This window comes from Archocentrus centrarchus, chromosome 5, assembly GCF_007364275.1.
Source record: "Archocentrus centrarchus isolate MPI-CPG fArcCen1 chromosome 5, fArcCen1, whole genome shotgun sequence".
NCBI lineage: Eukaryota > Metazoa > Chordata > Actinopteri > Cichliformes > Cichlidae > Archocentrus > Archocentrus centrarchus.
In genome coordinates this window covers 18,015,562-18,042,799 of record NC_044350.1, presented here as the reverse complement: position 1 = coordinate 18,042,799, position 27,238 = coordinate 18,015,562, and the positions used below count along the sequence as shown (strand labels likewise).

Genomic DNA, 27,238 nt, shown 5'->3' with positions numbered 1-27,238 from the left:
ATACTTCATTTGCACATGGATGCTTCTTGCAGCTATGACATGGATGAAACCCTTCATCCTCCTTGTTGCCATTTAAAAACAAACCTTCAGTAATTACCCCAAGAGACACTGTAGAGTGAAACCTATGAAGGGGAATAATGAAAGTTGTCATGTTTTCATCTAAAAAGACAAAAGGGGGTTTTAATTGACTTACCGGCGAAAACAGCATCCAGGATTTTCTCCAAGGAAAGTGCACCTGGTTGGCTTTGGATTATTGATTAGAGGAAACTAACAAAATGAGTTTCCACAGTTTTTGAATTTGAATAGAGAGTGATGAATAAGCAACTTTGCAGACAGCTTTGAAGCTCACCTCTGAGCACAACAACACCTTTCTCTCTATCCAGTGCTCATTTTTTCTGCCCTCTGTGCTCCAGCTGCAGGAAGTGACAGCTTAAAAGCACAGGCTCAGGTCAAAAAAAAGTCAGACATTAGATCAGGCCAGTCTCAAAGAGAGATTTATGCCAGCCTCTCAATGTTAAACTGGAATTCATGCTCTCTCTCTCTTTCTCTCTTTTGGTTGTTGTTGTTTTACTCTTTAGCAGATTTCTAAATTTAAACCTCAGTCGACAGGATCCAAATATGGACAAACGATTATTGAAAACTTAAGCAATAGAGGCCTTTCACGCTGCATACTACAGCCGCAATCTCCCAGGTGACCCACTACTTCCACCTGTTCTGCCATGCCAAAGTGAACACTAGTATACCCCCCCCCCCCCCCCCCCCCCCCCCCCCCCCCCCCCCCCCCCCACACACACACACACACACACTACCTTAGCAGCAAATGATGAGCTTGGCTTTTCCAAGAGGTCCCAGAGTTTCTTCCTCTTTTCGGAACAGCACGTGGTAGTAAACTCCTCTCCTTCCCTCTCTCTCATGTTCTCGGCCTCTCTTTTGAGCTCTTCGTTCATCTGCTCTTTTTTCTGGTGATATCTGGCCTGGCAGCAGGACTCCAGGTAGATCTCGTCGATGCCCCAGAAGTCCAGCTCTTGGCTGAACGAGAGGGCGCACATTTCCTCCATCATGTGCAACTTTCCAGTGCGGTAGAAGTTGAGGATGGAGGTGAAGGCGCCGGGGTGTCTGTCGAAAAAGTACTCGTTGGTATCCAAGCTGTAATCGTCGCATATCTCTATGATAGAGTCGTGAGTGTTGCAGTCTCGTAGTTTGCCCAGTCTCGTGCGGGGCAGCCTATCCAGCGTCCTCCACAGAACTTCATGGAGAAGACCCCCAACGTTGAGTCTTACCCGGCGGGAGTGGGTCTTGCTGCGGATGATGTCGATTGTATCCGGTGGCAGCGCGGTGGCCAATCGAGGTCCTGTTTTGATCATCTTCACTCAAGTTACTCGGTCACTTGAAAACACTGGAAGATGCAGGATGGTGGATTAAGGGAACATGGTCCTAGAGATGACCGCATCAGGGTCCCCCTTGGTTTCTTTTGCCTAAAAAAAAAGAGGAAGAAAAAATGGGGGGAAATTAATGTGGATGCTGCTTAACCGGCACTGCGGGTGTCCTACAATAGCAATGTCAGGTGGTTTATCCACTCATCAGAGAACGAAATAGATATTTTAATCAGCTTTAAGAGGCACAGCCGCTTTTCTTGCTGACAAGGGTGGCGGGGTGAAGGCGGGTGAGGGAGCGGGGCCAATGATAAACTGGATTCCACTTGCAAGCGCTCTCCGGTGCTGAAACGTCCATCACTCCAAGGACCGCCGTCTTCCGCTGTCCACGGACTCTGGTGCTGAAACGTCCCAGTGATCAATCTCGACTCAAAGGCACTTGTGTTATGTATTGTTATGAGCATGCGTTGTTGAACTGTTCTCTGGACTGGTATTAAGCTGGACTAATGCCGATTATCAACTTTGATTAAGAGCTCATAACACACCGTATTATCCTCTAAAACCATGCTGTGGACTGTCCTTACAAGTGATACGGGGTTTACATAATGACAAGTTATTATCAAAAGAGCAGCTATTGTCCCGATAAATAAAGTGTTTTTTTTCTTAAGTCAAACATGCCGTGAGTCAAATATGCGCGCATCTGACTCATTCGGCAAAACTGCACTTTTTTTAAGTAACCTACATGAGCCCGTACATATTCCAGTGATGGCCAGCAACGCCATACGGACAGGACACAGCATCTCGAAGTCCGCTACAAAGCCACAAAGCTTATAAGAACTAAATAGAAGCTCAAATAGTGTCGCATATAACAAAGAAATAAATGTAATGCACACCTGTCTTCCTTATATCCCGATTCACCTCCAGGAGCGGCATCGGCAACATTTCAAGAGTAAACGCGTTCAAACTTGTTACTGCTCTCCAGGTCTTCGACTTTCTTTTAGGAGCTGATGGGGGCATCATGAACTGCGTACCGACATGTTGAAAACTATAAGTGCTTTACATCGGAATCAACATGTCCAGTCTGGCGTGTGCATCGCTCCGAAGGCGAATCAACAAGTAGACTCCTGTAAGTAGTCGGGAATGCTCCTAGTATCTCTCCTCCACCTGCTCACAGCGTGCGTGCGTGCTGGCCGACGCCTTTGACTGTGAGCGGGATCCTGCAGGGGCTGATTTCACTCAGGCTCCTCCAGCGGCGCAGCCTGTGTAAAGTTAACCCTCACGGACCCAGGCAGCGAGTCATGGCTCAGTGCATCACCGCTTTGTGCGGGAGTGTTATAGACTTGCAAATACTGAGAATAAAACGCTCACACCCTCGGCCAGACAAAGTATGATCTTTCACAAAGTTCCTGTAGGTTAGATAAACTGTGGAGTGAGCATTAATCAAACAAATGTCTTTCAAAGCCGATAAATGCACCGTACACCTAACCCACAATGAATAAGAGGCAAGCTGTAAGTACCCCAGGAATATTACTTTCGATCCTTAAGTGCTTCCTAAATATTAAAATACAGTATCTGGTATTAGGGAAGAGTGGCGGCTACTTAAATCAATCTTGGAGAGGACAACCTGGCTGGCTGGGTTCTGTGGCTTGGCCTGATGTATTGCAAACGTTTCTCATTAATCCACACATTTAGAAGACAATTAAACTGAGGCCAAATCTCTCGGGGCCTAAGTCGCCCAATTTCATGCTTGTGTTCATACTTTAAAAACAGTATGAACTTTTAAAAAGTGTTATAACACACAGTGATGTTGTTCTTTGAAGACCTGTATAGTACTTGAATTTTTATGTTGCCTGCTTTCCAAATAACATAGAAATACAAACTTCTGATTCACCCTGCAAACAGCAGGCATGTTAGTGACACATGTGTTACTCGCTGTGTTTACATTACAGACAGTCTCCTCATTAAGCTCAGTCTCTGCCCCCCACTCAGAAAAAAGAGACAATTTTCAATGCCTTATCAACATTTAATTAATATTAATTATCAATATATTATTAAGTTATTACATTTTATTTACAACAACAACAATAGTAATAATAATAATGGTAGGTAAAGAAAGGGCATGTAAAAATCCCTCTAAAGGAGTCTGACACAAAATTACAAGATTATTCATTGATAAAAATGAAAGCAAAAAAAAAATTTCACACTTTATTACATAAATAAAACAAACAAACAAACAAACAAAAAAAAAAAAACACTAAATCACAAAGGGCATATGGACACTATATACAAAGTTTTTATGTTGAAATGTGCAGGCAATTCTTGTTCTTGCTCATTTTCCTAGTGAGCGTTTCTAGGTTTATATCGAACAGGCAAGTCTCCCTCAGGTTGTAGCATCCCAAATCCATAACGACTGGCATTTATTTCTGGCATCTGAGCATTTGGGTCACAGAGCTCCAAATCATAGTTAGTCAACACCATGTAAACAAACCTGAAGAGTAAACACAGATAAAACAAAATTAGGGCATTGGAGCAGACATTTAAAACTCTGCTGTGGAACGTTTTGAGGCTCTCAACGACCCTAAGGTTATCTAGTAAAAATAAATCTAGGGCACTCACTGTCTGATGGTATTGATAGCAAACTGCTTTCCCACACAGCCATTGGTCCCTGCACCCCATGGCATGGTGTAATATTTCAGCCGCCTCCCTCCTTTATAAAAATCCTTCTTTGCTGATCCATCCTGTTTCAGGAAGCGATCGTATTTGTATTTCTGGAAAGGAAACAGTTTTTGCAAAGCAGATATTAGATGCAAGCAATCATAAAAAAAAAGAGTCTCTATCATTAAAATGTTATGGCATTTGTCTGACCAGTTTCATTTATTTCCTAACTATGTCCTGCTATGCGCTTCCCACAACCTGCTCCGCTAATCCCTCTGGCCCACAGCTCGGACTTGACCTCTCACTGGGTAGCACAAGGTAAGCTTTGTGTAGGCATTGGTTCCATGTTACATAAACAACTACAGGTGCTAATTACACTTAACTCTGCCTTTAATCAGTCCCTAAGATAATTACTGCTACTCGTGTTGGCAGAACAGGAAGATTTTCATAGAGTAGAGATTGGAAACAAGGCAGAAAGACAAACCTGTGGCTCGTGGAAGATCTCAGGGTCCATCTGAGGGCTGATGTAGGGAAACAAACACACCCTGTCTCCTTTTCTTAGCAGGTACTCTCGGCCATCGGCCATGTAGAGAATCTTTTCCCGAACTACCTCTCTTGTAATGAAGGGGGCGGCGGTGAGTCTCAGTGCTTCTTCCAAGGCGCTATCTGAGAAGGGGTAGAAATGGTTGGTTAACTGCAGTATTTCTCTACTTTATGATTTTTACATATTTTTCAGCTACTAATGTGGTCAATTATTTTGAGTTTCCATCCAGCCATGTATACATCTCTCTTTTTTTTTTTTTTGTTAACTGTGGTGGTGCTCTTAAAAGTGCCACCATTAAAAGGACAGCATTGTAATGCAGTGGTTAGCTCCATCGCCTCACAGCACGAAGGGCCTGGATTCAGTTTTCTCTGTTGTTTGCATGTTCTCTCTGTGGCTGTGTGGGTTCTCTGTGGGTACACCGGCTTCCTCCCACAGTCAACAGACATGCATGTTAGGTTAACTGGTGATTCTCAATTGGCCATAAGTGATGTCTGTCACCTATTATGCCATTTGTTAGTGTGGTGGTTAACGCCGTGGTGTAACTGTTTGCTGTGCAATGGTAGATGCACATATTAAATGTGGCTGAATAAAATTAGTGTGTGTACAATTAATCCCTGTGAGCCTAAGACTTCAGACTCCTCTGAACACTTTTAGACATTTTTTTTCTACTTTTGGATTTATATGATGTCACTAAGAGCAAATATCCCTATTATAGTCATCTCAGCCACATAGCAGCCCCGCCCACCTGCTGCTCAAACCTACTGTTTGCGATGGACAGTTAATAAAAAGGAAGGTTTGCTTAAAGGGAGGGGGAAAGGAACGTAAACATCTTGTTTATGTTGAACACCGTTGCTCTTTTATCTTTTTCTGACACTATGATCAACCTACTGTTTACACAGTCGGGAGGAAAAGCCCTTACCAAACACTGGGGTGTTCACTTGACTGTCCATGAGAGGAGTCCCTGTGGTGGTTTCCATCTGTGAGATCTGGCTAAACTCCCTCCTTACTGCCACCAGGGCTTCAGGATTTGTCAACAAGTAGCCCAAGAGCCAAAATGCAGCAGGACCAACATTACCCTGGAAACAAACAAAGACTCACATGAGGAGGATGATGATAAGGTCTCTCACTCTGGCGTTGCATAGTGACAGCGCAGGTGGCTATTTGGTAACAGCAAATAAAACATCACACAGCAACCAGAGTACTTACATAAATGTACCTTCTGTTGAAGTGATAACGAGCCATCATTCTCAATTAAATAGAAGTTCCATTAAAACAAAAAAAGGTTAATGAATTTTTAGTTCTGGATAAAAAATAAACAAAGAATATCTTCCTTTCATGTGTCTGGGATGAGAAGAGCCACTCTCTGGATTGTCTCACTACTGGCAGAGGCACAGTGCTGTAATGGTTTACTTAAAAAGGAAAGCCATTGGAAACCCAAGGTCCCCTGCCATCTGCCTGCATCCAAGGGCAGGACATTGAAGGTATTCAGTTTTATGGCAAACTATAGTGCTATTATCCAGGAATAAATTAATCACAAAATTAGCTGTTAGGTTATTACAAATACACTATTAAGACTATTAATGATCACTTTACCAAATATAAGCATTGCTGATGAGAGCACTTGTGTATCCTTTAAAAGATTTGTCATCAGGACATGATATTATCCACACTACTGGCACATGTATCACAATACTAAGTGTGGAAGATCTTTCCCAGACACAAATATTTTCTTTATATTTAAAATTAATATTTTTTTCTTTTTGGCTTCCTAACATACCATTTGTAGTTGCAGCATTAAGTGTTTAGCAAATCTTCAGCACATCTTTCAAACATATTTGAATTTTTTTTTTTTGAGTAATTTGAAAATTTGTCAGTTATGAATTAAAAAGTAATTAAACAGCAATAAAACAGAGTGACAAAAAAGGGTAAACACCCCGCAGAGTAGGCCAAAACCCATGTGTGATAAATCTTTGATGCAATAAACCCCTCCAGCAGGGCTGCAGGCGAGGCTGTACGAGTCAGTGCAAAGTCCAGCTTCAAGAAGTTAAGATCAGCTCGGCTCAAATCCCAAAGGCCAACACCAACATAGCAAATACTTTTTGCTTTACAAATGTGAAAATTACCATTTTTTTTAAATATGTACATGCTGGTTGATAACATGATCAGGCACCAAAGAAATTGAAACAATTTAAACTAATTATTTTTGTTTTGATTCTTGAATAAAAATAACTTCAGCTGCACTACAGTGCTAGACAGTTGCAGTTTCTCTCCTGTCGACAAATAGTCACAGTCAGTACTGCAACAGCACTGAAAAGTGCTCTCAATACTGACACTGTGTTCCATTTTTGTATCACTAGCTGTCTAATTTTGCTGAATCCTTGCCCACTAAGCAGAAGTGAACAGCACCCTCATGTGCCAAACAACGATACTGCATCTGTATGTCTTTATTTTGGACTCATCTTACGATTCCTTGGACACGTGGAACAAAAACCAGTAACACAGAGTGACAGTGTTATTGCGTTCATCGTGACTAAGTTCTAGCGTATGAAGCCTTTTGTTTGCACAAACAGGTCCTTTGGTGTCTCACTCACCTGTGTGGACCAGAGTTGCATCAGCATAGCCCTGTTCTGCATTTCCTCATCCGTCCCATCTTCCTGCAGGAGCCGCCTGTAGGCGTGCACCCAAGGGCTTGACCCCGATTCATCAGTCAGACCTGCTGGAGTCAGAAGCTCCCAGAGTTTCTTTTGAACACTCTGTGCTGTCTTCTTCTCCTCTGTTACACAGATAAACATCACTGAGTGAATAAGTGACTGATGGGGTTATAGTAAATGCCACTGAACAAAATACCAGACAAAAATATGCTATTGTGTACAAGGAGTATGAAAGGAAAAACATTTCAGCTATGACATGCACGACTGGTGAAGGTACGTAATAATAATGCAGTATTGACTGTCTCAGATTTAATTGTACACAGTGACACAGTATATAAAGAGAGCCAAGCCCCAGGGCAATGAGGTATGTGTTGTGATAATGAAGCAAGCTATTAGCAGAGTGACATCACAGTCTGTACTGTCTGTGTTGATGAACCATAAATTCTTCATGTCTTAAGAAAAACAAACTCCTAGACACTATGTAAGCACCGGAGTTAGCAAACCCCACCATGGCAACCACAAAACAAATCTCAGGGAGCACTCATTGATGATGTCAAACCACATTAACTGAGACACAATGTAAACAGTGACGACATATAACGTCAAGTAACACCGCCTGCTGACTCATGACTTGCAGCGCTTCTTTTACTATTTATTTAGTAACAGTTAAACAGAAACTTCTAAATCTACATGTTTTTTCCCCAGCCAGCAGTGCGGTTCATCCATCCGGATTATTTTGCCAAGTTTTGTTTCGGCATGTGTGCCTCCTCTTGAATATGATGGAGGCTTCATCTTATGGTGGCCAAAGCGCCATAAAAATATATTTAAAAAACGCAACATGATCCGGTTACTCCAAAATAAAATCCACAAACCTTGTTGCAAGCAGTTACATGCAGGAACTATATTTATAGAACATCCACCACATCACTCTGTGGAAGGAGGCATACATCTACCTGTGATGGGAGGGTCAGCTCGTGACAGCTCGACTTCATGTGAATATTCACAGCTTCCCTAGTGGCTGAGCTGTAATGACGAGTAGCTTCACCCTTATTTTGCTCATGGGTGTAGTAGTTCCTACATGAAACTGCTCACAACACAGTTTGAGATATTTTGTTTTGAGCATCCAGGTCATGATTTCTGGTGTATCAACTAATTATACTTAAGAGAAGGCAGAAACCTCTGCAGCCAAAAGATGTAGGCCAGAGGAAAAACATGTATATCTGATTCTGGGGGGAAACTGTTTCTTCAAATGCTTTTGAAGTTTATCTCCTCTGTACCTGGTTTGAGTGTGCTTCGTGCCATTTTGGTTAAGAGACCATCAAACGTCTTGTACTCCTCGTAGACAGTCGAAGGGTCTGTGCGGTTGTTGTTCTGCTCTCCCCCGAACAGCGTCAGGTACCCCGCCCTGCAGAGAGAGAAGAAACACAAAATGTGTGAATGTGCGAAGAGAATCATCACATGACAATTTTAAACTACACTTTTCCATTTACTCCCCCATGTCTATGCCTACTTCAACTATTGATACAGTACTCATCACGTAAGACTTGATGTGAGTCACATCTGCTTTGCTAAAAATGTTCAACCGGAAAGGTGATCACAAACATTTGTATGACACAGTGTGGTCATCCTACATTTATCTTGCTGGGTTTACAAACACATAACCACAGGATGGATCACTTTGTAAACTGTTTGGCTTTTGACATGCTCACATTCTTGTGACGTAGTAAACAGCGTGGTTGCGTATGTGTGTGTCTGTGTGTGTGTGTGGGTGGACGGGTCTTTCGTACTTAAATAGCAAGCTGTAAGAGAAGTCAAACAGTCCCTCCTCTTTCCAGTCTTTCTGGTTCCGGTGCGCCTTTGCTTTCAGCAAGGCGTGCAGGTTTCTGCTCATGGTGCTGTTTAGAGCGGCCAAATTAATTCCCGCAAAGTGCCTACAGATAAGAACCATTAAAGAAAAGGTTAACTGCAGTTTCACTGAGGAGAGTCATGTAAATCAGCTGACAGTGATTGATTATAAAGACACTTTAGGAAACATTAAAAATATGTTGATGGAGCTAATTATAACTCAAGCACTGTAATTAGTAAAGGCACAGTGACCAACAATGAACCTGAAAGATTGCATCACTTTGTGCACTAGTTAGTTTTGCATGACAGAAAATTAAAACCTCCCAAAATAGAAAGTACGGGCAGGCTGTTCAACAGGAATATCCACAGCGCTGCCATTTATAAAAACTTAACCAGTGAATTTCCACCATCATTCTCACTTCCCAGTTGACATAAAAATGAAATTGAAAACTAAATAAGTGTTTGCAATTACTTTAATACCTTTTCATCATCTCTTTTGATTTAGCCAGCTGGTTATGTGGGAGCTGCAGTCTGAAGATCCTCTCCATCAGCACCTGTGCGTAACGTGCGAAGTCCAGGGAACCCGAGTCTTCCAGGACTGTGTCGTAGGAGTGCGGATCCAGCAACACCGTCACATAACGGCCAACAACACGCACCTGTAGAGCCAAAAGCCAACGCGGACACTGAGTACATGGTCTTGAAAACACGTGTGTCTGTTTTAGCAAAGGCACCGAACACAATAAAGACAAATCCTTCCTGTTTATTACGTTTCTGTAGGGTGGCAGCTCTGAATGAAATCAAAAATTTAAAGATTCCGCTTCATGGAAAACTAGCTATTAGTGCACTTCAAAAAAAATTTCAGAATCACAGTGCCTTATGTATCTGAACATGCATTTATAAATTCAAATATAAATCAACTCACAGTGAAAATGTCCCCATGTTTCACTTTCATTCGGTTTATGAACTTGGACGCATCTTTTCCAAATTCAAGTGCATGGCCTAACCACGGGATCATTCCTTTGTCCACAGGAGGCTCCCTCTTGGATCTAAAATAAATACATAAATAAATAGCAAATAAATAAATAAATTATCAAATCATTACACATGGCATGTTGCTACAGTTATATGTAACTAATATCCTCCTCGAAACAAAGTATAATGTTTGAACAAAACGAAACATAGTCACGGAAAGATGGATAACTTTTGTATTTAGTCTTCCAGAGCTGTCAGTGTTTGTGGCCACAAGTGTTCTTTACAGCTCTGCTGTAAATATATTTATATTAACCCTGCTGTAGACAAAATGCTATGTAAAATTAACGGGGATTAACTGGAAAGTCGCCATTGCATCATAGATTTTATGGTTCGTAATTCCCTCAAAGCAAAAACAAAAACCTGCGAGGTGCGAAGCTTAGAGATGCTTCTAAATTTAGCTACACGGATTAACAGCATTCCGCAAAGTGGAGCAGGGAAAACCCGCTAAACTAACAGGAACGGCGCATCCAAAAACACGTTTTTGGATGCGCTTTACGAGGATTGCGCATTAAAATTCAGGTAAAAAGTTTTTTTACAACAGCACTTCATTCATTGTTAGACCGAAGAGTATAAAAAACCACATATGGGTGAATAAGTTACTTACCTCCATCTGTTCGTTAGAATAAAAATCAGCAGAACAAGCAAAAGGATGGTGAAGATCATCTCGCGTTAAAGTGTGCGCTCACAGTGCCACTGGAGTCTCCGGAAACCTCTCACAGCATTTATCTTCTCAGCTGCGTCATAATGCGAATTACCTGCCACTCAAAAGACCGTGACCCAGTAACACGAGTTACTCAAGCGTCATTCACTTCATTTAAAGCACGTATAACACGTTTTGCAGGAGCTCGTATTTAGTCCCAGGGAATACGCAAGACAAAAAAGAAAAGAAAGAAAAAGGGCCGAACTAATTTTGTTTTCACTTTAGGATTAAAAAAAAAAAATTAAAAAAAAGGACCAGGTGTGAGAAGGTAGAAAATTCGTAAGCAGTACTTAATTTCTGTTACCAAAACCTGTTTTGTTGGATAATGAAATTTAACAATTAGGTGACGTTTTCATTTAGGCTCACTTCTTTATTTTCTAAGAACTGAAAACTCTGTTGTTTTTTTTCTGCTTGGGAATATCCCTTGAGTGTGGTTCCAAGAAAGACTAAATGAAAAATAATCTTGTCTGCAAATGTTCACGCAGAATGCTGTAACGCTAATTGCATCACTCACACATGCTGTTGACGTTTTCTCACATCTCTTGATGTGCTCAGGACAGCACGTCAGCTATGACGCTCTAAAAAGGAAAGGTGAGCCCATGGTGCCACCTCCCAACTACCCAGTCAAAAGTGCTTGAACTCTATAATATTGTCAGCCCCTAGTGCTAACCCCCTCAGCCACCAGATAGTAGAATCCAAGTCTCAGTAGATCTTAATGGGGTGCATAAGAGCCTCAGTGACTTTATTCACCATATCAATTCAAAAGCAAATGGCTAAGCAAGAACTAGGAATAAGAAATGCTAAAATCATAATAAATATAAACCACTGAGAATACTGTCACTTTGTGTGACTGGCATTATTATGGTAAGAACTCCTGAGATTTTTAGTAGATGCATCTATGGTATTAATTTGAACCAATTATCATGTTCACAAAGTTAAAAGTTGACCACCCGCCCGTCAGGGTGACCCCTTCAGCCTTTTTAGGGGTAACAACATTTCTCAAGTGCAGCTTCCCTCTGTGCTCGAAGGTGTGAAGAATGATTACATCGAGACACTGCATCCAAACTTTTATTAATGAAGAGACCATGTGCAGCTTCTGTATAGTGGACACATTTGAGGGGGTACAACCCCAACATTCAGTAGGACTCTGAACAGCGATGTGACAGATGAACAAACTTTGAAAAACAGTGTGAGAACATCAAACCTGCAGATCATGACAGCTTCTTACCAAATTAAAGACACAGTAAAATTGCTTGGCATGCTTGATCAGAGAACCTGATTTAAAAAAAAAACAAACAAAAAAAAAACTCCATTCAATAGGTAACTATAAATAAAGTAACTTTAACATGGCCTCAAAATAAATTCAGAACTGAAATGCCAAATGTAAATCAGTAGAGTTCCTTGTCTTCCTTTTCATCCCCCTGCGTGTTAACCATTCCTCGTGAATCATGGACATCCTCAGGAGTTTGACCAAACACAGCCCCGGTCCGCTTGAGAAGGTAGACGCCAGCATGTAAACCCCCGACATTGACCCAAACAGTGTGCAGCTTCCTCCACAGCCCTCCCATCCTCGATATAGCCTGGAGATGACATAAATCTCATGAGAGCAAACTAACAAATGAGACATTCGTTTTATGTAAAATGTAGACAAACATTTAAAAATCTTTTATTTCCCCATGATGCAGTGACTCAGCAGAGTTAAACCCACATTACTCAAACCGCTGAGGGATTATTTAGATATTTCAAGACAAATTCAACCTGCAAGCAATCCATTAAAGCAGAAAGACCAGATAATGTTTTCTTTTAACACTTGGAGAGCTACATAAACATATAAAACATGAGCATTTTAAAAATGATCACAGCTAAAGGATTGCAGTGGCAAATAACACAGAACTGTCTTTTTCCAGTTTTGTGACAACATTAATCATATGATTGCGTAAGCTTGGGAATTTACTCACATCGAGAATAGGCAGGTTCACACCAGATTTGTTATTATATAACCATACTGTAAAATGTCATCCTCAGTCATGCATTCATCTGTTTTAATTCAGCTCTACAATGTAAATTCAACACTATCTCCCCTTTGTCTTCATGAAGTGTGGGTCTATAATAATGATCAGTCAGTCCAACACTTTTTTATTTCCCAACTGCTGATCGGATTGCAGTAGGTTTTTCACAGACACATACAGCGTTTAAGATCATCATCGGGCCCTTTGTGCAAAAGTAATTAAAGTCAGTGACATCTATCAGTCTGGAAAAGGTTACAAAGCCATTCCTCAGGCTTTGGGCCTCCAGCGAACCACAGTGAGAGCCATGATCCACAAATGGAGAAAACCTGGAACAGTACCGAACCTTCCCATGAGTGGCCGACCTACCAAAATTACCCCAAGAGTGCGTCAACAACTCATCCAGGAGGTCACAAAAAACCCAGAAAAACATCTAAAGAACTGCAGGCCTCACTTGATGATCAAAAATCACCTTGAGGATCCCCAAGACTTTTGGGAAAAATATTCTGCAGACTGACAAGACAAAAGTTGAACTTTTTGGAAGGTCTGAATCCTGTTACATCTGGCTAACACAGCACTTCATAAAAAGTGATGGTCTGGGGCTGCTATGCTGCTTCACGACATCGGCGACTTGTCGTAATTGACGGAACCATGAATTCTGTTCTCGATCAGAAAATCCTGAAGGAGAATGTCCGGTCATCAGTTTGTACACTGAAGCTCAAGCAGCATGATAATGATCCAAAACACACCAGCAAGTCCACCTCTGCATGGTTAAAAAAAAAAGACAAAAAAACAAAATGAAGATTTTGGTCGCTTCGTCAAAGGACGGACTCAAATTCAATTGAGATATTTAGGCATGACCTTAAACAGGCTCAAAAACACTCCAGTGTAGCTGAATTAAAACAATTTTCGAAAGAAGAGCAACGTGTAAGACTCTTTGGCAGTTATTGCAAACACTTGATTGTAGTTCTTGTTGCCAAGGGTAGGACAGCCAGTTATTAGGTTTAGGGGGCAATAACTTTTTCACAGATGGCAGGTAGGTTTGGATAAAGTTTTTCCTTCAATCAATGAAATCATCATTTAAAAACTGCAAACTCAGACTGACGCAATCCAAGAATGACGACACAAGTCTTTGAAATCTGATATTTCAGGGTCATGATCAGGGTCATGACCGCTGAGAAGGCAGTGTCATCAAGAAACTTAATGATGTTAACATGTCAAAGCCAAAATGTGAGAAATCATTGAGTGTGTAGCATTAAAACAAACAAAGAATTAGTTTCTTTTAAAAGATCTTCCCATGGATTTAGATATCTAGGCATTAATATCACTCCAAAAATTACACAACTCTTTGATTCTAATTATGGAAAATTACTTAAGGAAATTAAAAAGGATCTGAAAAGATGGGATATACTCCCCCTGTCCCTCTTAGGTAGAAGAAAATCAGTAAAAATGAATGTACTTCCAAGATTGTTGTTTTTATTTCAATCCCTTCCAATATTAGTATCACAATCCACATTTAGAACCTTAGAAAAGCTGGTGTCAAAATTTATTTGGCAAAACCGAAGACCAAGGGTGCATTAAAAATATTAATGACTACTAAAGAACAAGGAGGTTTAGGACTGCCTAATTTTAAATTTTACTATCGGGCAACACATTTGCATATCACAATGGCCTGGATTACTAATAATAAGGAACCCAGTGGGTCTCAATTGAGCAGAACTCACTCCCTGGGCTGCCACTGAGTACACTATCATTCTTGAGTCAAAGTTTTCAAAAAAAGGTAAAAATCAACAATCCCTGGATTCTACAAACTCTAAAGACCTGGACTGTAGCTCAAAAACAACTCAGACTATAGGATTATCACATGCCATGCCTATCATGGGTAACAACGAATTCCTTCCATCTGTTTCAGATCGTGTCTTTAAGAGATGGGCGGACAGTGGCCTGATCGTATTGGAACATTTGTTTAACAGGCAGACACTTAAACCATTCTCTCAATTACAAGATCAATTCTTCCTACCCCAGGTGATCTATATAGACACTTCCAGATCAGAAACTATATAGCAAAATATGTGGAACGGGAAAATATCAAGACGGAACCTACTGATCTGGAAGTATTGTTTGTGCAGGCGTTTGAAAAGCAGATACTAACAAATAAATTAATCACTGTAATATATAGAAAATTGTTGATCAAACTGTCAGATAAAACACTAAATATTAAACAACAGTGGGAATTAGAGATGAATGTAATACTAACAGATGAACTCCCTTAAAAACTTTTTTTTTTCCAGGATTACAACTACAGACAGATGTTGGAGGAATTGTGGAATAGTCGGTGACCACGCACGTCTTTTGGGACTGCCGAAAAGTCAAGACCTTTTGGGAGAACATTAAACAAAAGATTGATGACATTCTAAGGACAGATCTCCCCATGGACCCTCTTTAATTTTTGCTGGACATATATCCTAAGGATTTACTCACTAAAGATCAATGTTATATACTGCACATTCTGTTACTAGTTGCAAAAAAGACTATTACACTAAATTGGATTAAACCCTGTCCACCGACCGTTGCCCAATGGAGACAAAAATTGAAACAAGTCTACATGATGGAGCGTCTGACTGCCCAACTACAAATGAAACTAGATACTTTTTCACAAAAACGGTCATAACTGTCTTTCCTATCTGACTAGAACTTGGTATGTACAGATATATGTCTCTTGTTTGTTTGGGTATGTGTTTTTTGCCCAATCTCAATCTCAACACCCTTTTTATCCCTTCCTTTCTTTCTTTTTATTCTTTTTGTTGTATGTAAATTGCCTGTCATTATATTTTAAGGCAATAAAGTTCAAACAAACAAACAAAGGTGGTGAATCACCCCTGAAGGAGCACGGTGTAGGGAAGCAAATACCATTTATTAAAACGCCATTAACCTTCACTTACTGAGATAGTTCAGTTAAAAAAATCCATGAGCCAACAAATTAGGCCTCCATCACTCCACTGCATCTTCATCACTGACTTTACCCTCTCCCATGCAGAGTAAATACCTGTTACCGAGCATGTTCCTTGCTCTGTCTCTGACTACATTTAGCAAATTTTAAGTCCTTTGTAACTTGGTCCTGTAGCTTGGGTTATAATTGGGGTAAAGGTAAACTGATTCAGGAGGATGAGCAAGGTCTCACAAAATGTCATATATGCACTACATCTGAGCAGATCAGAGACATTGTTAAAGGAGTCCCAGTCTATGTAGCTGACGCAGTCCTGGAAACACTGATGAGAATTCTCCAACTGGAATGGAACTAAAATCTCTTCCCGAGTGAGTTTCAGGATGGGGGGGGGGGGGGGGGGGGGGGGGGGGGGGGGGGGGGGGGGGGGGGGGGGGGGGGGGGGGGGGGGGGGGGGGGGGGGTGGGGGGGGTGGGGGGGGGGGGGTGGGGGGGGGGGGGGGGGGGGGGGTGGGGGGGGGGGGGGGGGGATTACCAATTTTTATACCATCTGACATTCCAAGACACACATAACATTGTGGCTTCAGTGTGGGATTGTTATAAACAAGAAAAGTGGATTATTGCATAGATACGCAGACTGGAAAAAAAAGAGGCTGCAGTTAGTTTGTAAGACTTATATATTTGAACTGGATAGGAACTTAAAATCTGACTGTGTCAATACTAAACTGCACCATGGCAACAACTTTTATATTTACAAACATCGTACGTACATATTAGCTAAATCTTGACACACCTCCATTTCAAGCTCACTGAGATGTGGAAAATACAAAACAACAAATAATGGGTGTAGACACAAAGCAGTACAACTTTCCTCAGGTTGAGCATGCGACTTGTAATGTGTATTGTTCAGGTGTACTAAGAACATGTGCCTGCTCCACGTCAGTGACCAAAGAGGTTGCACAGGGAGGCAATTGATCCTGAGCTCCATTCAGCAAGTAAGCACAATGGTGATTTGTTAAGCTGGTGCATCTGCCACTTCCTGCTCAGTATGAATTAATACTTTTTAAAAAATATAATTGTTGTACCATGGCATAGATAAATAACTGCATTTACCATTAATTTCTTCATTGATGATTTAAACAAACAAACAAACAAAAAAACCACAACTAGTTAGGAGGAATGTCACACAACACAAATTAAAGGCAGGTCCATGTTGTTAAATAGTCTGAATCATTTTTTCCAAATAACTTCAGCAGGTTATGGCAAGCAATCAAACTAAAGAAACCGGATCCTTTTTTTTAAACATACCATCTCAGGTTAAGGCAAATCAAAGCCCTGATCAGGAATTGAGGAAGTACGACAAGAAAACATTGTTTACCATGAATTACCAGAAAGATTGCAACAGGATAAAACTTGCACTGTGAATTCTTTTTTTCCCCGTCTTTTGCATTGAGTTTTACTTCCCTGGAAATTTCCTAGAAATATACAGTAACAGCCAAGGTTGCACACAGTGTGTGCAAACCTTTGGCTGATACTGTATGCCCAAATTTGTGTTGTGCAACATTAATAATGGCTACCCTTGGCAAAGCACTTCTTGTCCTGCGTTAAGAGGACGGCCTTTCCTGAGCCTGGTCTGCATACACGAGCCATTTCTCTGAGACATGACGGGTACAGATCCCAGTTTCTTCTTCTTTGAGCCCATTCTTTGTGAAAGCAGAGACAAAAACACAATCACACAGTTACTTTAACTGCTTGATGTGGGTTTCATGCTTTGTCTTCCAAAACTGGTCAAAAGGATTCCACCACGTGAACATGCATTTTTGTTATACTGTGACCTTAAATTTAAATGACTTAAATCCACTTTTAACAACAAAGGTCCCTTTAACATCTTCTATTTAGAACAGAACTTCCAGCCAACACTTTAAAGACTGTAGTTACATTAGGGTCGCCTCATTAAAAAAAACATCCATCCATCCAGCCACCTCCTCCAGCTCATCCGGAGGGGACCCCAAGGCGTTCCGGCAGGGGCCAGCCGAGATACTAATCTCTCCAGCGTGTCCTGGGTCCTACCACGGGGCCTCTTCCCTTGGGACATCCCGGAACACCTCACCCAGGAGGCGGCCAGGAGGCATCCTAATCGATGCCCGAGCCACCTCAACTGGCTCCTTTCGATGTGGAGGAGCAGCGGCTCTACTCTGAGCCCCTCCTGGATGGCCGCACTCCTCACCTTATCTCTAAGGGAGAGGCCAGCCACCCTTCGAAGGAAACTCATTTCTGCCGCTTGTATTCGCATCTTATTCTTTCGGTCACTACCCAAAGCTCATGACCATAGGTGAGGGTAGGAACGTAGATCGACCGGTAAATCGAGAGCTTCGCTTTTACGCTAAGCTCCCTCTTCACCACGACGGACCGGTGCAGCGTCCGCATCACTGCAGAAGCAGCCCCGATCCGCCTGTCGATCTCCCGTTCCCTTCTCCCATCACTCGTGAACAAGACCCGAGATACTTAAACTCCTCCACTTGAGGCAAGAACTCGTTCCTGAGCCGGAGATGGCACTCCACCCTTTTCCGGCTGAGGACCATGGCCTCAGACTTAGAGGTGCTGATTCTCATGCCAGCCGCTTCACACTCGGCTGCGAACCGTTCCACTGCGAGCTGGAGGCCCCCCCCTGATGAAGCCAACAGAACCGCATCATCTGCAAAAAGCAGAGATGAGACTCTGAGGCCACCAAGGAAGAAGCCTTCCGCCACCTGGCTACGCCTAGAAATTCTGTCCATAAAAATTATGAACAGAATCGGTGACAAAGGGCAGCCCTGACGGAGTCCAACACCCACAGAAACGAATCCGACTTATTACCGGCTATACGGACAAGCTCTCACTGTGGTTGTACAGGAACTGAATGGCCCGCAACAATGGCCAGACACCCCATACTCCCGCAGAACCTCCCAAAGGACACCCTGAGGACAACGGGTCCGAATGCCCTTCTCCAAGTCCACAAAGCACATGTAGACTGGTTGGGGAAACTCCCACGCACACTCGAATATCCTTGAGAGGATAAAGAGCTGGTCCAAAAAACATAAAACATAAAAAAACATATGGACTATAATTTCTACATACAGGAAATCAACCTTCTAATGTGCACTAGTGCTATGATAACTACGGTACCTCTTGCCGAATGGCATATCAGTGATGATAATATCAACAGAGCTGGTCCTTATGGGTAAGTTGCACAAATCCCACCGCACTGTGTCAATAGGCAATCCAGATATTCTGTTTAAAGCCAGAGAGTTTACATCATTATGGGGATTATCAACTGTGTGCACTACATTCAGTCTCGCTCTCTGTGAAATGTTAGTGTTCACTCTCACCTGCCTTTGTCCGCCCTGCGTTTCTGGATGTGACATATATTATTGACTGTGCGGTTAACTGCCATGTCATTGTTGTCACCAGCAATGTAGAATGAACTGTTGAATTCAATGGCACCCTGGAGAAGAAAAGCATTACACAATCAGCAGCCTGTGGTTTAGTGTTACTGGAATCTTGAGGCTATTGCTGAATAATTCTGCTTCCTCAGGAAGACATTTGTTAGTCTTCACCTTTAGCAGTATTCAGGTGTGTGATCAATACAACAGTAATAGCAAGGTTGGATAACAACATACCAGTGATAAGTTACAGACTCTGCTGTAGGTTCAAATCATTTGTCTCAGAAAATAGGAACAAAAGTAAGCTTTTTTTTGTTTGGTTTTATTGGTACTCATGAGAATTGATCCAACTGCTTGCAGATGTGTGGAAGCACTGATGTGTAGAGTTTTCACTGTGCAGCGCAGCAAACCATTCTTTCTGATGAAAACTGATGCTGTTGTTTAGGTACCGGTTAAAGTCTATCAGGGTTGCGTCTCACCTCCAACGGTATAGCTCCGGTCCCACACATAGGATCAAGTATTACATCAGATGCCTGAGGTTTACACAGCCTGTCAACGGACAAGGAAATTAATACAGTGTATTTCATAAATATTTTATCTCCCATCTCTCATTTTCTCTCACATTTACCTCTCTTGTAATGTTTGCATGCAACATTCAACATTCAACTCTTCAGATGGCTTTAACATATACTCGATCTGTTTATCTCTAACTGTTGTCACTATAAAAGGCAACACAAAGCAACTTCATTTATTCTGTCAAGAAAGCAAAAATATGCTGACCTGACTTATTTTGAACCCTTTCCCCTTGCAGAAAATCTACTTTTAAAAGCTCAGTATTTCAGGACCAATTCTACTCTCTACTTTTGGTCAATGCTAAAAAAAACAAAAAACAAACCAAAAAAAACCAAAACTGCTGCACCAGCACAAACAGTTTTGGGTTGCCAGAATACACAAATTTCATAAATGCAAAGTTGTCCATTTACAAGGCAATAGTGCCTTTAGGCAATATTTTAAAAATACACTCATCTGTATCTTTTCCAGACTAAATTGTCATTTTTTGGACACTTTTACTGTGGAGGAGCTGACAGAAGATTTCTGAATAGAAATCATTTTGTAGAGCTGAAATGGGATGCTTTATACGGGTTTTTATACACACTGTCTAAATGGAACAAGTGTAGTGACTCATAAGTATCTAAAGCCAATTTCTGAAATCTCACCGATTTGAAATTGTTCAATATTTGTGTATTACCACCTTCAGATCAACTATTACATTAAATAGATGCAGATGTACCAATGGTACAGAAGCCACGGTTCGGTTCATTTGCATACAGTAAATAGTTATTTCTGGATCAAATGATGATTCATGTGACTAAAACAAACAATTACTTAGTAATTCTTTGTTCCTTGCAAACAATTTAAAAAAAACTTAAAATGAAAATTAAAGCCACATTTGTCTAGAAAACAAATGAAAACTGAGTTAAAAAAATAACTGATGATCAACAGATCAATGTCTACTACATATCACCTGAGAAGTCTGTTATTGTTTCACTACTGAAACACAATGCAACACAACATTCCTCAGAAAATAAAACTGACAAATCAGAATCAGAATCAATTTATTGTCATCATATGTCAGACATGCAATGAAAAGAATTCCAGAACACCCATCCATAAAGACAAACAAATCAAACAAACAGGGGAGCCATCACAGGCGCTGCAGTTTTACAAAGATAAGAGGGAAACAAAGCGAACACAATAGGATAGGTGTGGATAAAAAAAAAGCATCTCATATTTTGCCCCATAATGGGGGCACAGTATGAGGTTAAAATAACCTCTGCATAGTAAGCACATATAGCAAATAGCATGGGAGTGCTCGGGTGGGTAAGATCAGGGATGGAAGGAAGCCAGCGGAGGAGAGGGGTTCGGGTTACTGTGGGCTGACTCAAACTGCCCCCTAAGTTAACAGTTCCTGATAAGAGATGGAACATTCATCAGCAGCTTGGTCTAGGGATATCAGTCCACACAGGTCAGAAGATGGGACAGCGGGGGCGTAGAGCATCTGTTTACAAAACGTCCAGGAAAAAAATGAGATAACTGGCAATCCAAGGCCGTCAGAGAGCCAAATTTCAGATTCTACAGTTGTTTTGATACTGATTAATTTGTTGACAGCGTTTAGTTTTTCTGGCACTCTCTCAATGGTGAAAAATCCAATCATCCAAATTTCTTGGTTTGGTCCTTTGCTGTGCAGAAACGAATACGTCTCCAAGATCTAATCTCTTCTGATTCAGCTCCAGATATACTGAGCCTGAGTTTGGGTTTGTACTGCTCTGCATTCCCATCACAAGCAGCCTTAACAAGGCCCAAATGGCTGCCCACACTTCCCGAATTTACGATAAGCCAGGTATCCCCAAGTCAAATCAGGAGAGATCCTAGTATCAATAAGCCAAATATATGCTACCCCTCCTCAATTGACAGTACAGCCAGGCACGCCATCTTCCACCCTCCACAGGAATCCATAACGTAGCCAGCCGGGTATGTCAATCGGATAAGAGGAAAGAGGGTTCTCCTTTCCCCAATCTCCTCATGGTGAAAATTTGATCAATCAATAGCATTGAGAGACCAGCTGACCAGATCCATAATTTTAATTTCCAGTTCGGAAGATGTGTGAAGAGAGGCTCTAAAGCAGCAAAGCAGCAAGCAGGGTAAATAAGGAAGGGTTAGGGAGAGAAGAAAAATGTGTCCGTCCGATGAGAGCAAGAAGAAGAAAAAATCCTTCTAAACAAAATTAATCAGTCTCTAGTAGGGATGTGCGCGACCAGTCGACTAATCGTCACTAGTCAGTTAGCCTAATTATTAAGGTTTTAATTGATGCCCGGTGCCATAAATGGTTCTCCTTAATGTCACACATCGATCTGCCACCAGATGAAGCTGCAGCCCTGACATCGTTATAGAAAAATGCCATAACTCTTTACCTTGGACTGATAACTTTTATTAGGTCTAATATTGTTGGTTATTTTTGATTTACAACGTAGCCTAGAGCGCACCTCCAGAGAAACACCGTCATTTCCTTCCCTGCATTTCTGGCTAGTCTATTTTTTTTCCTTGTTTAGATATTAGTTTCCAGGAACATCCCTAGTATCTACATATTACCTGAGAGGTATATCTACATATAACCTTATTATCACCTCATACTTATTTATTCCCAATATTGTCACAATTCTGGATTTTCAGCAGATCAGACTCGTTACCCTCCTGTTTACAGAGAGCTGACAGGGGCCGGTGTTCTGTCAAAGAGTGATTTCTGGTATTTTCCAAAAAAAAATGATTGGCTGCATTTAAACTTTGTAAATGGCCTATAATCTGTCAAACATACAGTAACTCTCATGAATGATGTCAAGTCATTTTGCGCGACAGACAACATTCCTGTCACAAGGTAGAAGCTACAATCACTCTTTGGCAAAGTGATTTTTATATATTTTTTATTTATGAAGGTAAAAAGTGTCATTGACATTAAAATCTGGTTGACTATAGTCTATAGGCAAAGACATTACACATAAAAAAAAACAAACAGAAACCACTTTTTGGCACTAACACTATGCCAGTTAATATTAAGCTTGAGCTTCCTAAAAAATCACACTTTTTCTCTGTTAAAAATGTGATTACATTCTCACATCATATGAGAGTTTATTCGCTCAGTGTCTGAGTCGTCCACAACATTAGCTCCACCACCGGCTAACAGTAACTAACTGCCACAAAACTGACCGCGGTTACCGACAGAGAAGTCCTGGAAATCCTCAACAACTGTCCTCAGAATCGCTGTAATCGGACAGAAGTGAGCTTCTCTGACACACACTTGTTTTGGACACACAAAGTTTTACAGCCTCCTCCAGAATAAATGGACATGGACACTTCATGAGGGGAAATGCTGATCTTACAGCCTGCACTCACTAGATAAATGCTGGCCAGAGCGTTTGAGGGGACTTGGGAGCAAAAACATAAAACACTGCATAATAGTTAATTAACACATATCCATTTTTTCCTGATGTATTGATAAATGTTGATATTATATAAATATAGTGTATAAAAAGTGTTTTTATACACAAACAGTAGTAGAAGCATGCCGACCAGACATGGTTGTTATGGGGAAACTCAAGTACAGAGGGTCAAAACACAGAAAGAACTTGAATTTATTTAGCTCTTTTTTTTTTTTTTTTACTTTCAGTACAATACCCATCTGCTTTGTTCATGGCTTCACTAAACTGTGGCTTCTAACTGTTTCACAGCTAATCAACACCACCTAATGTTTCAAAACGAAAACATGAATATCTTGTCACACCTCGCAACCTACTTGTGCTTATCTTTGTGGAAAAGATGAGTTAGGAGGACAGTTCTTTGTGTCTTTTGTTACCCTTAAAATAAACACTGACGTGTGAACAGATGTATCGCAACACATAGGAATTTCTTAGTGTAATACAATATGATGATATTGGATATACTTGCATTTCATCAGGGTGCATGACTACCTCACTGTCAACCTGTCTGAATCCTTCAACAACCTTATAATATCAAGCCAACAACCTTCACTTTCTAACAAAACAAATTCAGAGCCTCAGCTATATCCATGAAACCAGAATTGGACAGTAGGACAAACAGTGGACATGCACCACTGCTTACTACACATCTGAAAATTTTAAATAAATAACTAATTAAAAGGCTGAAGCCAGCATCTGCTTGGACATGAACAGACATGAGCACAGGACAGAATGACAAATCCCATCGACTCAGCAGAAAACGCAACGTGAACTCCACAGTGTGAGGTCATCTGGATCAAACAGTGCAATCATTGTTAGAAGAGTTACCTGAGCATGCATGCCGTAGCACAAAGTAGAACGCAGGGTAGTGGGTCCAAAGTGACTGATGTTTCTCCTATGAAGACTCTCCTCAGTAAGTGCAATACCAATCACCATCTCCTCATTGTGTATGTTTAGTAAGACCTATGAGAGAGAAAGAAGTCTATTATGATGTGTCCTGGAGCACTTTATTATATCATATGAAGAGGAGTCTATAAGATTTTTTTCTTAAGACTAAATTAAGCGAAACTAATCTGCAGGTTAATCAGTAATGAAATTACAATTAAATGTTATCAAAAGGTTTAATATCCCTAAACTTGAGCAAGATACAAAAAGCTGGCAACTGGTGGTTGTGGGAGGGTAATAAAATAACTGTAGATGAGATTACCACCACAATGTGAAACGTTTTCTTTCCCCAACACTGATTTATGGAACATCCACATCATCTCCAATACTTTAACCTTTAAGGTGCTAAAGCAATTTTCTCAACTTGTCACATGATATAAACACTTCCTAAATGGAAAGTGATAATTAATGCCTTTGTTATTTTGTTACTTCCTAAATTAAATATAAGTTTAGGTCTTGCAGGCTTTACTCAACAGATTTCTTTTTTTGGGGGGGGGGCGGCTGACAGAATGGTAATCCTTGTGCATTTATCGATATCGATACAGAAGTGTGCCTACCTCTATGTCAAACTTTGTCATGTCTGCTTTCCACTGGAAGAATTCCTGCACAGCTCCCCCAAAGTCTCGAGCTGCCTCATTGGAGGAAAAGCTGTGTTTGTCGCCGGCCCTGTTACAAGTCACACGAAACTTGATGACTTTGGCCTCGGGCGCCGCCTCTTGCGAGTCCTGTTCGCAGGTCTCGAGGTCAGCCGGGCTCTCCGCCTCCAACTGGCCTTCAGCACCAGACGCCACCTGAGGTAGCTCTTGCTGCTCAGCAGCAGCAGCTAGATCAGCTGCCTCCCTGTTTGCTTTCACTTTGGTGGTGTTCCCTCCTTGCGGTGGCCTTTCTTCTTTTTAAGCGTTACATTTAGTTTCCAAACCTCTAGGGCATTGGTCCAGGGGAGTTGGAGGCAAGCTGCTGCAGCTCCATCAATGTGTCCTCCTGTAGAAGCCACAATGTTCATTATCCTGACAGTAACAACTATGCACTTAACGTTCAGCACCAAGTGAATAAAGATGGACCTGGGTTACCTTTGACTGTTTAAACTGGTAATGATCATATTCCTCAACCACAACGAACAGGTTGTCTACAGACCTCAGAAGATGAACCTGCAATAAGGAATGCCAAGAACAGATAATCACATACACTGATTTTAGATGGGCAAGCTTGAAAAAAACATGGCAACAGTCTTACCTGGAAAGCTTGTCAGTAGTTATAGGAAGTATATGCGACCGCGATCTTTGCTAATTCGTGCATCCACCCCCAATTTTCTCCTTGACCTCCTCTGCAGCAGTGTGTTCAAACCCTGTGGCACAGTTGCTCCGATGGTAACAGTAATTACATCTCCATTCCTGGTATCCGTCTCCGAGGAAGAGGAGGTGCACGGTCCCACTGAGCTGGAGCCCTGCGCTGAAAGTCCATCTCCTTGGCAGGACATGTTTATATGAGCCCACTCCTCACTAGACACCGGTATACGTGTTAATATGTGATAACCACTACCAAGCTCAGCAGCTCACCTGGAGAGAGGGAAATGTGAGAGCATTATATCTGGGCACATATTTACAACAAGGCATTAACGTGTTGTAAATGGCTACCGTGTGCTATTACATTGCATGAACACAGTAAAACAAAAAAAAAAAAAGACCTTTATTTTAATGCTCGGGAAACGCTTTCAGTTAGCTGGCTAACGCTAAGCTTTGAAGGACTAAAAAGTTGGTTTCCATGCAAATCCAGGAAGCGTTAGCCGCTGACAACCGCATTATATTATATAACTGCCGTCACATACAAATATGTATTTATGCAATGAGCCCACCGTTTGAACTCAACAACCAGACAAAAAACATAATTTAAGACTCAGTTCTACCCACTTTGCTAACTGTATTTGGTCCAACCTGTCACACACGAGGTAAAACAACATGCTGTTTCCGCTTGACAATAGCAACAACTTAACGTTTCCGGTCTTTTCAAAATAAAGCTCATCTTCGGACATTTATCCTGGCAATCAACAAACATTTAAATACCAGAAAACACCTCTGAAGTAGTCCCACTATTCACACTGGGTTAAGAATGAAGTCACTTCAGGTCAATACTGCACTGTCTAAAAGGTGACTTTCAGATACAGACAAAGAATGAGTAAAAAAATACAAAAAGATCATGATGTTTCCATCAGCCGGAGCAATGCTTGGGATGTAAAATAAGAAACACCAGTTTTTGGAGTATTTCCCATTTTTTCCTATTTATGCTGATGCCAATATATGCTGACACGTGTGTGTTCATTCTTGAAGTGCCCACGCTGTCTGAACAATGTTAAAATGATGCCGGTTTTATTGTCACTCTGGGCGAAGACGTTCAGCGCGCATAAGCTTCCGCTTCTACCATCATCCAAACCCACACGATCCAACCTGTGCAACCAGTTAAACAACGGGAAACACGCACAGTCCGCCTTCAACGTAAAAGCTGCGCCTTTTGAAACGCGTTGGCTGTAGCAAAATTTAAGAAGAGCTAAGCTCCTTTGTCACTTTTAATTCCTCATATTTAAAAGCATGAGAAATCTGTTCACTTTTTATTTGTTCCCTTCTTTAAAAAAATCACCCTTGGGTAACAGCTATGCTTTGACAAGTCGTTGACGTGGGTTTGTCTGGCTTACTTTAGCTTACTGTATTACAAATGGAAACTGATATAAATAGTCATTTTTATATGAACACAATTCAGTACAGACATTTTAAATCTCCTGTGCTGCGAAATTATGTCACAGCAGTCTTTGAAATAATACATTTTTGCTATGACTGAAGGGCAAAAATGTAAAAACTGAAAACATTTGTCATATTTGAAGAATGAACTCACACTTGTCAACATACATTTGCATCAGTACAAGCAGCACAACAACAATGGGAAATACTCCCCAAATAGAGGAGCTGGTGGAGCTGCAGTAAAAAAAAAAAATAATAATAATTGTATCTGAATTAGGACGAGCTTATTTATTTTGCGTCACAGTAATTACAAAAGAACAACAGAATAACTGTATTTAGGGCCGTTAAAAGGTTTATACATT

The 27,238-nt window shown here is 41.2% G+C and overlaps 3 protein-coding genes across 3 annotated transcripts in view; all 3 read right to left on the bottom strand.

Annotated features, from left to right (window-relative positions):
• The window catches only part of LOC115780944 (potassium voltage-gated channel subfamily B member 1-like), a 39,235-nt gene extending 36,671 nt beyond the window's left edge, over window positions 1–2,564 (bottom strand). Inside the window, exons 1-2 of the mRNA XM_030730405.1 lie at window positions 2,267–2,564; window positions 810–1,475 (exon numbers count right to left, since the gene is read on the bottom strand). Coding sequence (XP_030586265.1) covers window positions 810–1,364 — 555 coding nt within the window. The 5' untranslated portion in view covers window positions 1,365–1,475; window positions 2,267–2,564. The remainder of the gene's footprint in view (window positions 1–809; window positions 1,476–2,266) is intronic.
• An 838-nt stretch (window positions 2,565–3,402) lies between these two features.
• On the bottom strand, window positions 3,403–10,827 carry LOC115780411 (prostacyclin synthase-like). Its single transcript, XM_030729586.1, has 10 exons — window positions 10,705–10,827; window positions 9,991–10,114; window positions 9,549–9,724; window positions 9,011–9,154; window positions 8,501–8,628; window positions 7,164–7,345; window positions 5,492–5,648; window positions 4,513–4,694; window positions 3,990–4,141; window positions 3,403–3,861 (listed from the first exon to the last, which is right to left on the bottom strand). Exons 1-10 carry the CDS (start codon window positions 10,761–10,763, stop codon window positions 3,711–3,713), a joined length of 1,455 nt encoding a protein of 484 aa, XP_030585446.1. The 5' UTR covers window positions 10,764–10,827; the 3' UTR covers window positions 3,403–3,710.
• A 1,034-nt stretch (window positions 10,828–11,861) lies between these two features.
• Window positions 11,862–25,697, bottom strand: thumpd3 (THUMP domain containing 3). The gene is given in 14 exon segments (XM_030729587.1): window positions 11,862–12,397; window positions 17,327–17,432; window positions 17,434–17,452; window positions 18,915–19,019; window positions 19,118–19,233; window positions 19,651–19,724; window positions 24,039–24,165; window positions 24,705–25,021; window positions 25,024–25,092; window positions 25,095–25,128; window positions 25,218–25,309; window positions 25,372–25,450; window positions 25,452–25,495; window positions 25,498–25,697. Coding segments are annotated over 14 exon segments (1,518 nt in total). The 5' UTR covers window positions 25,625–25,697; the 3' UTR covers window positions 11,862–12,188.
• Window positions 25,698–27,238: the final 1,541 nt, after the last annotated feature.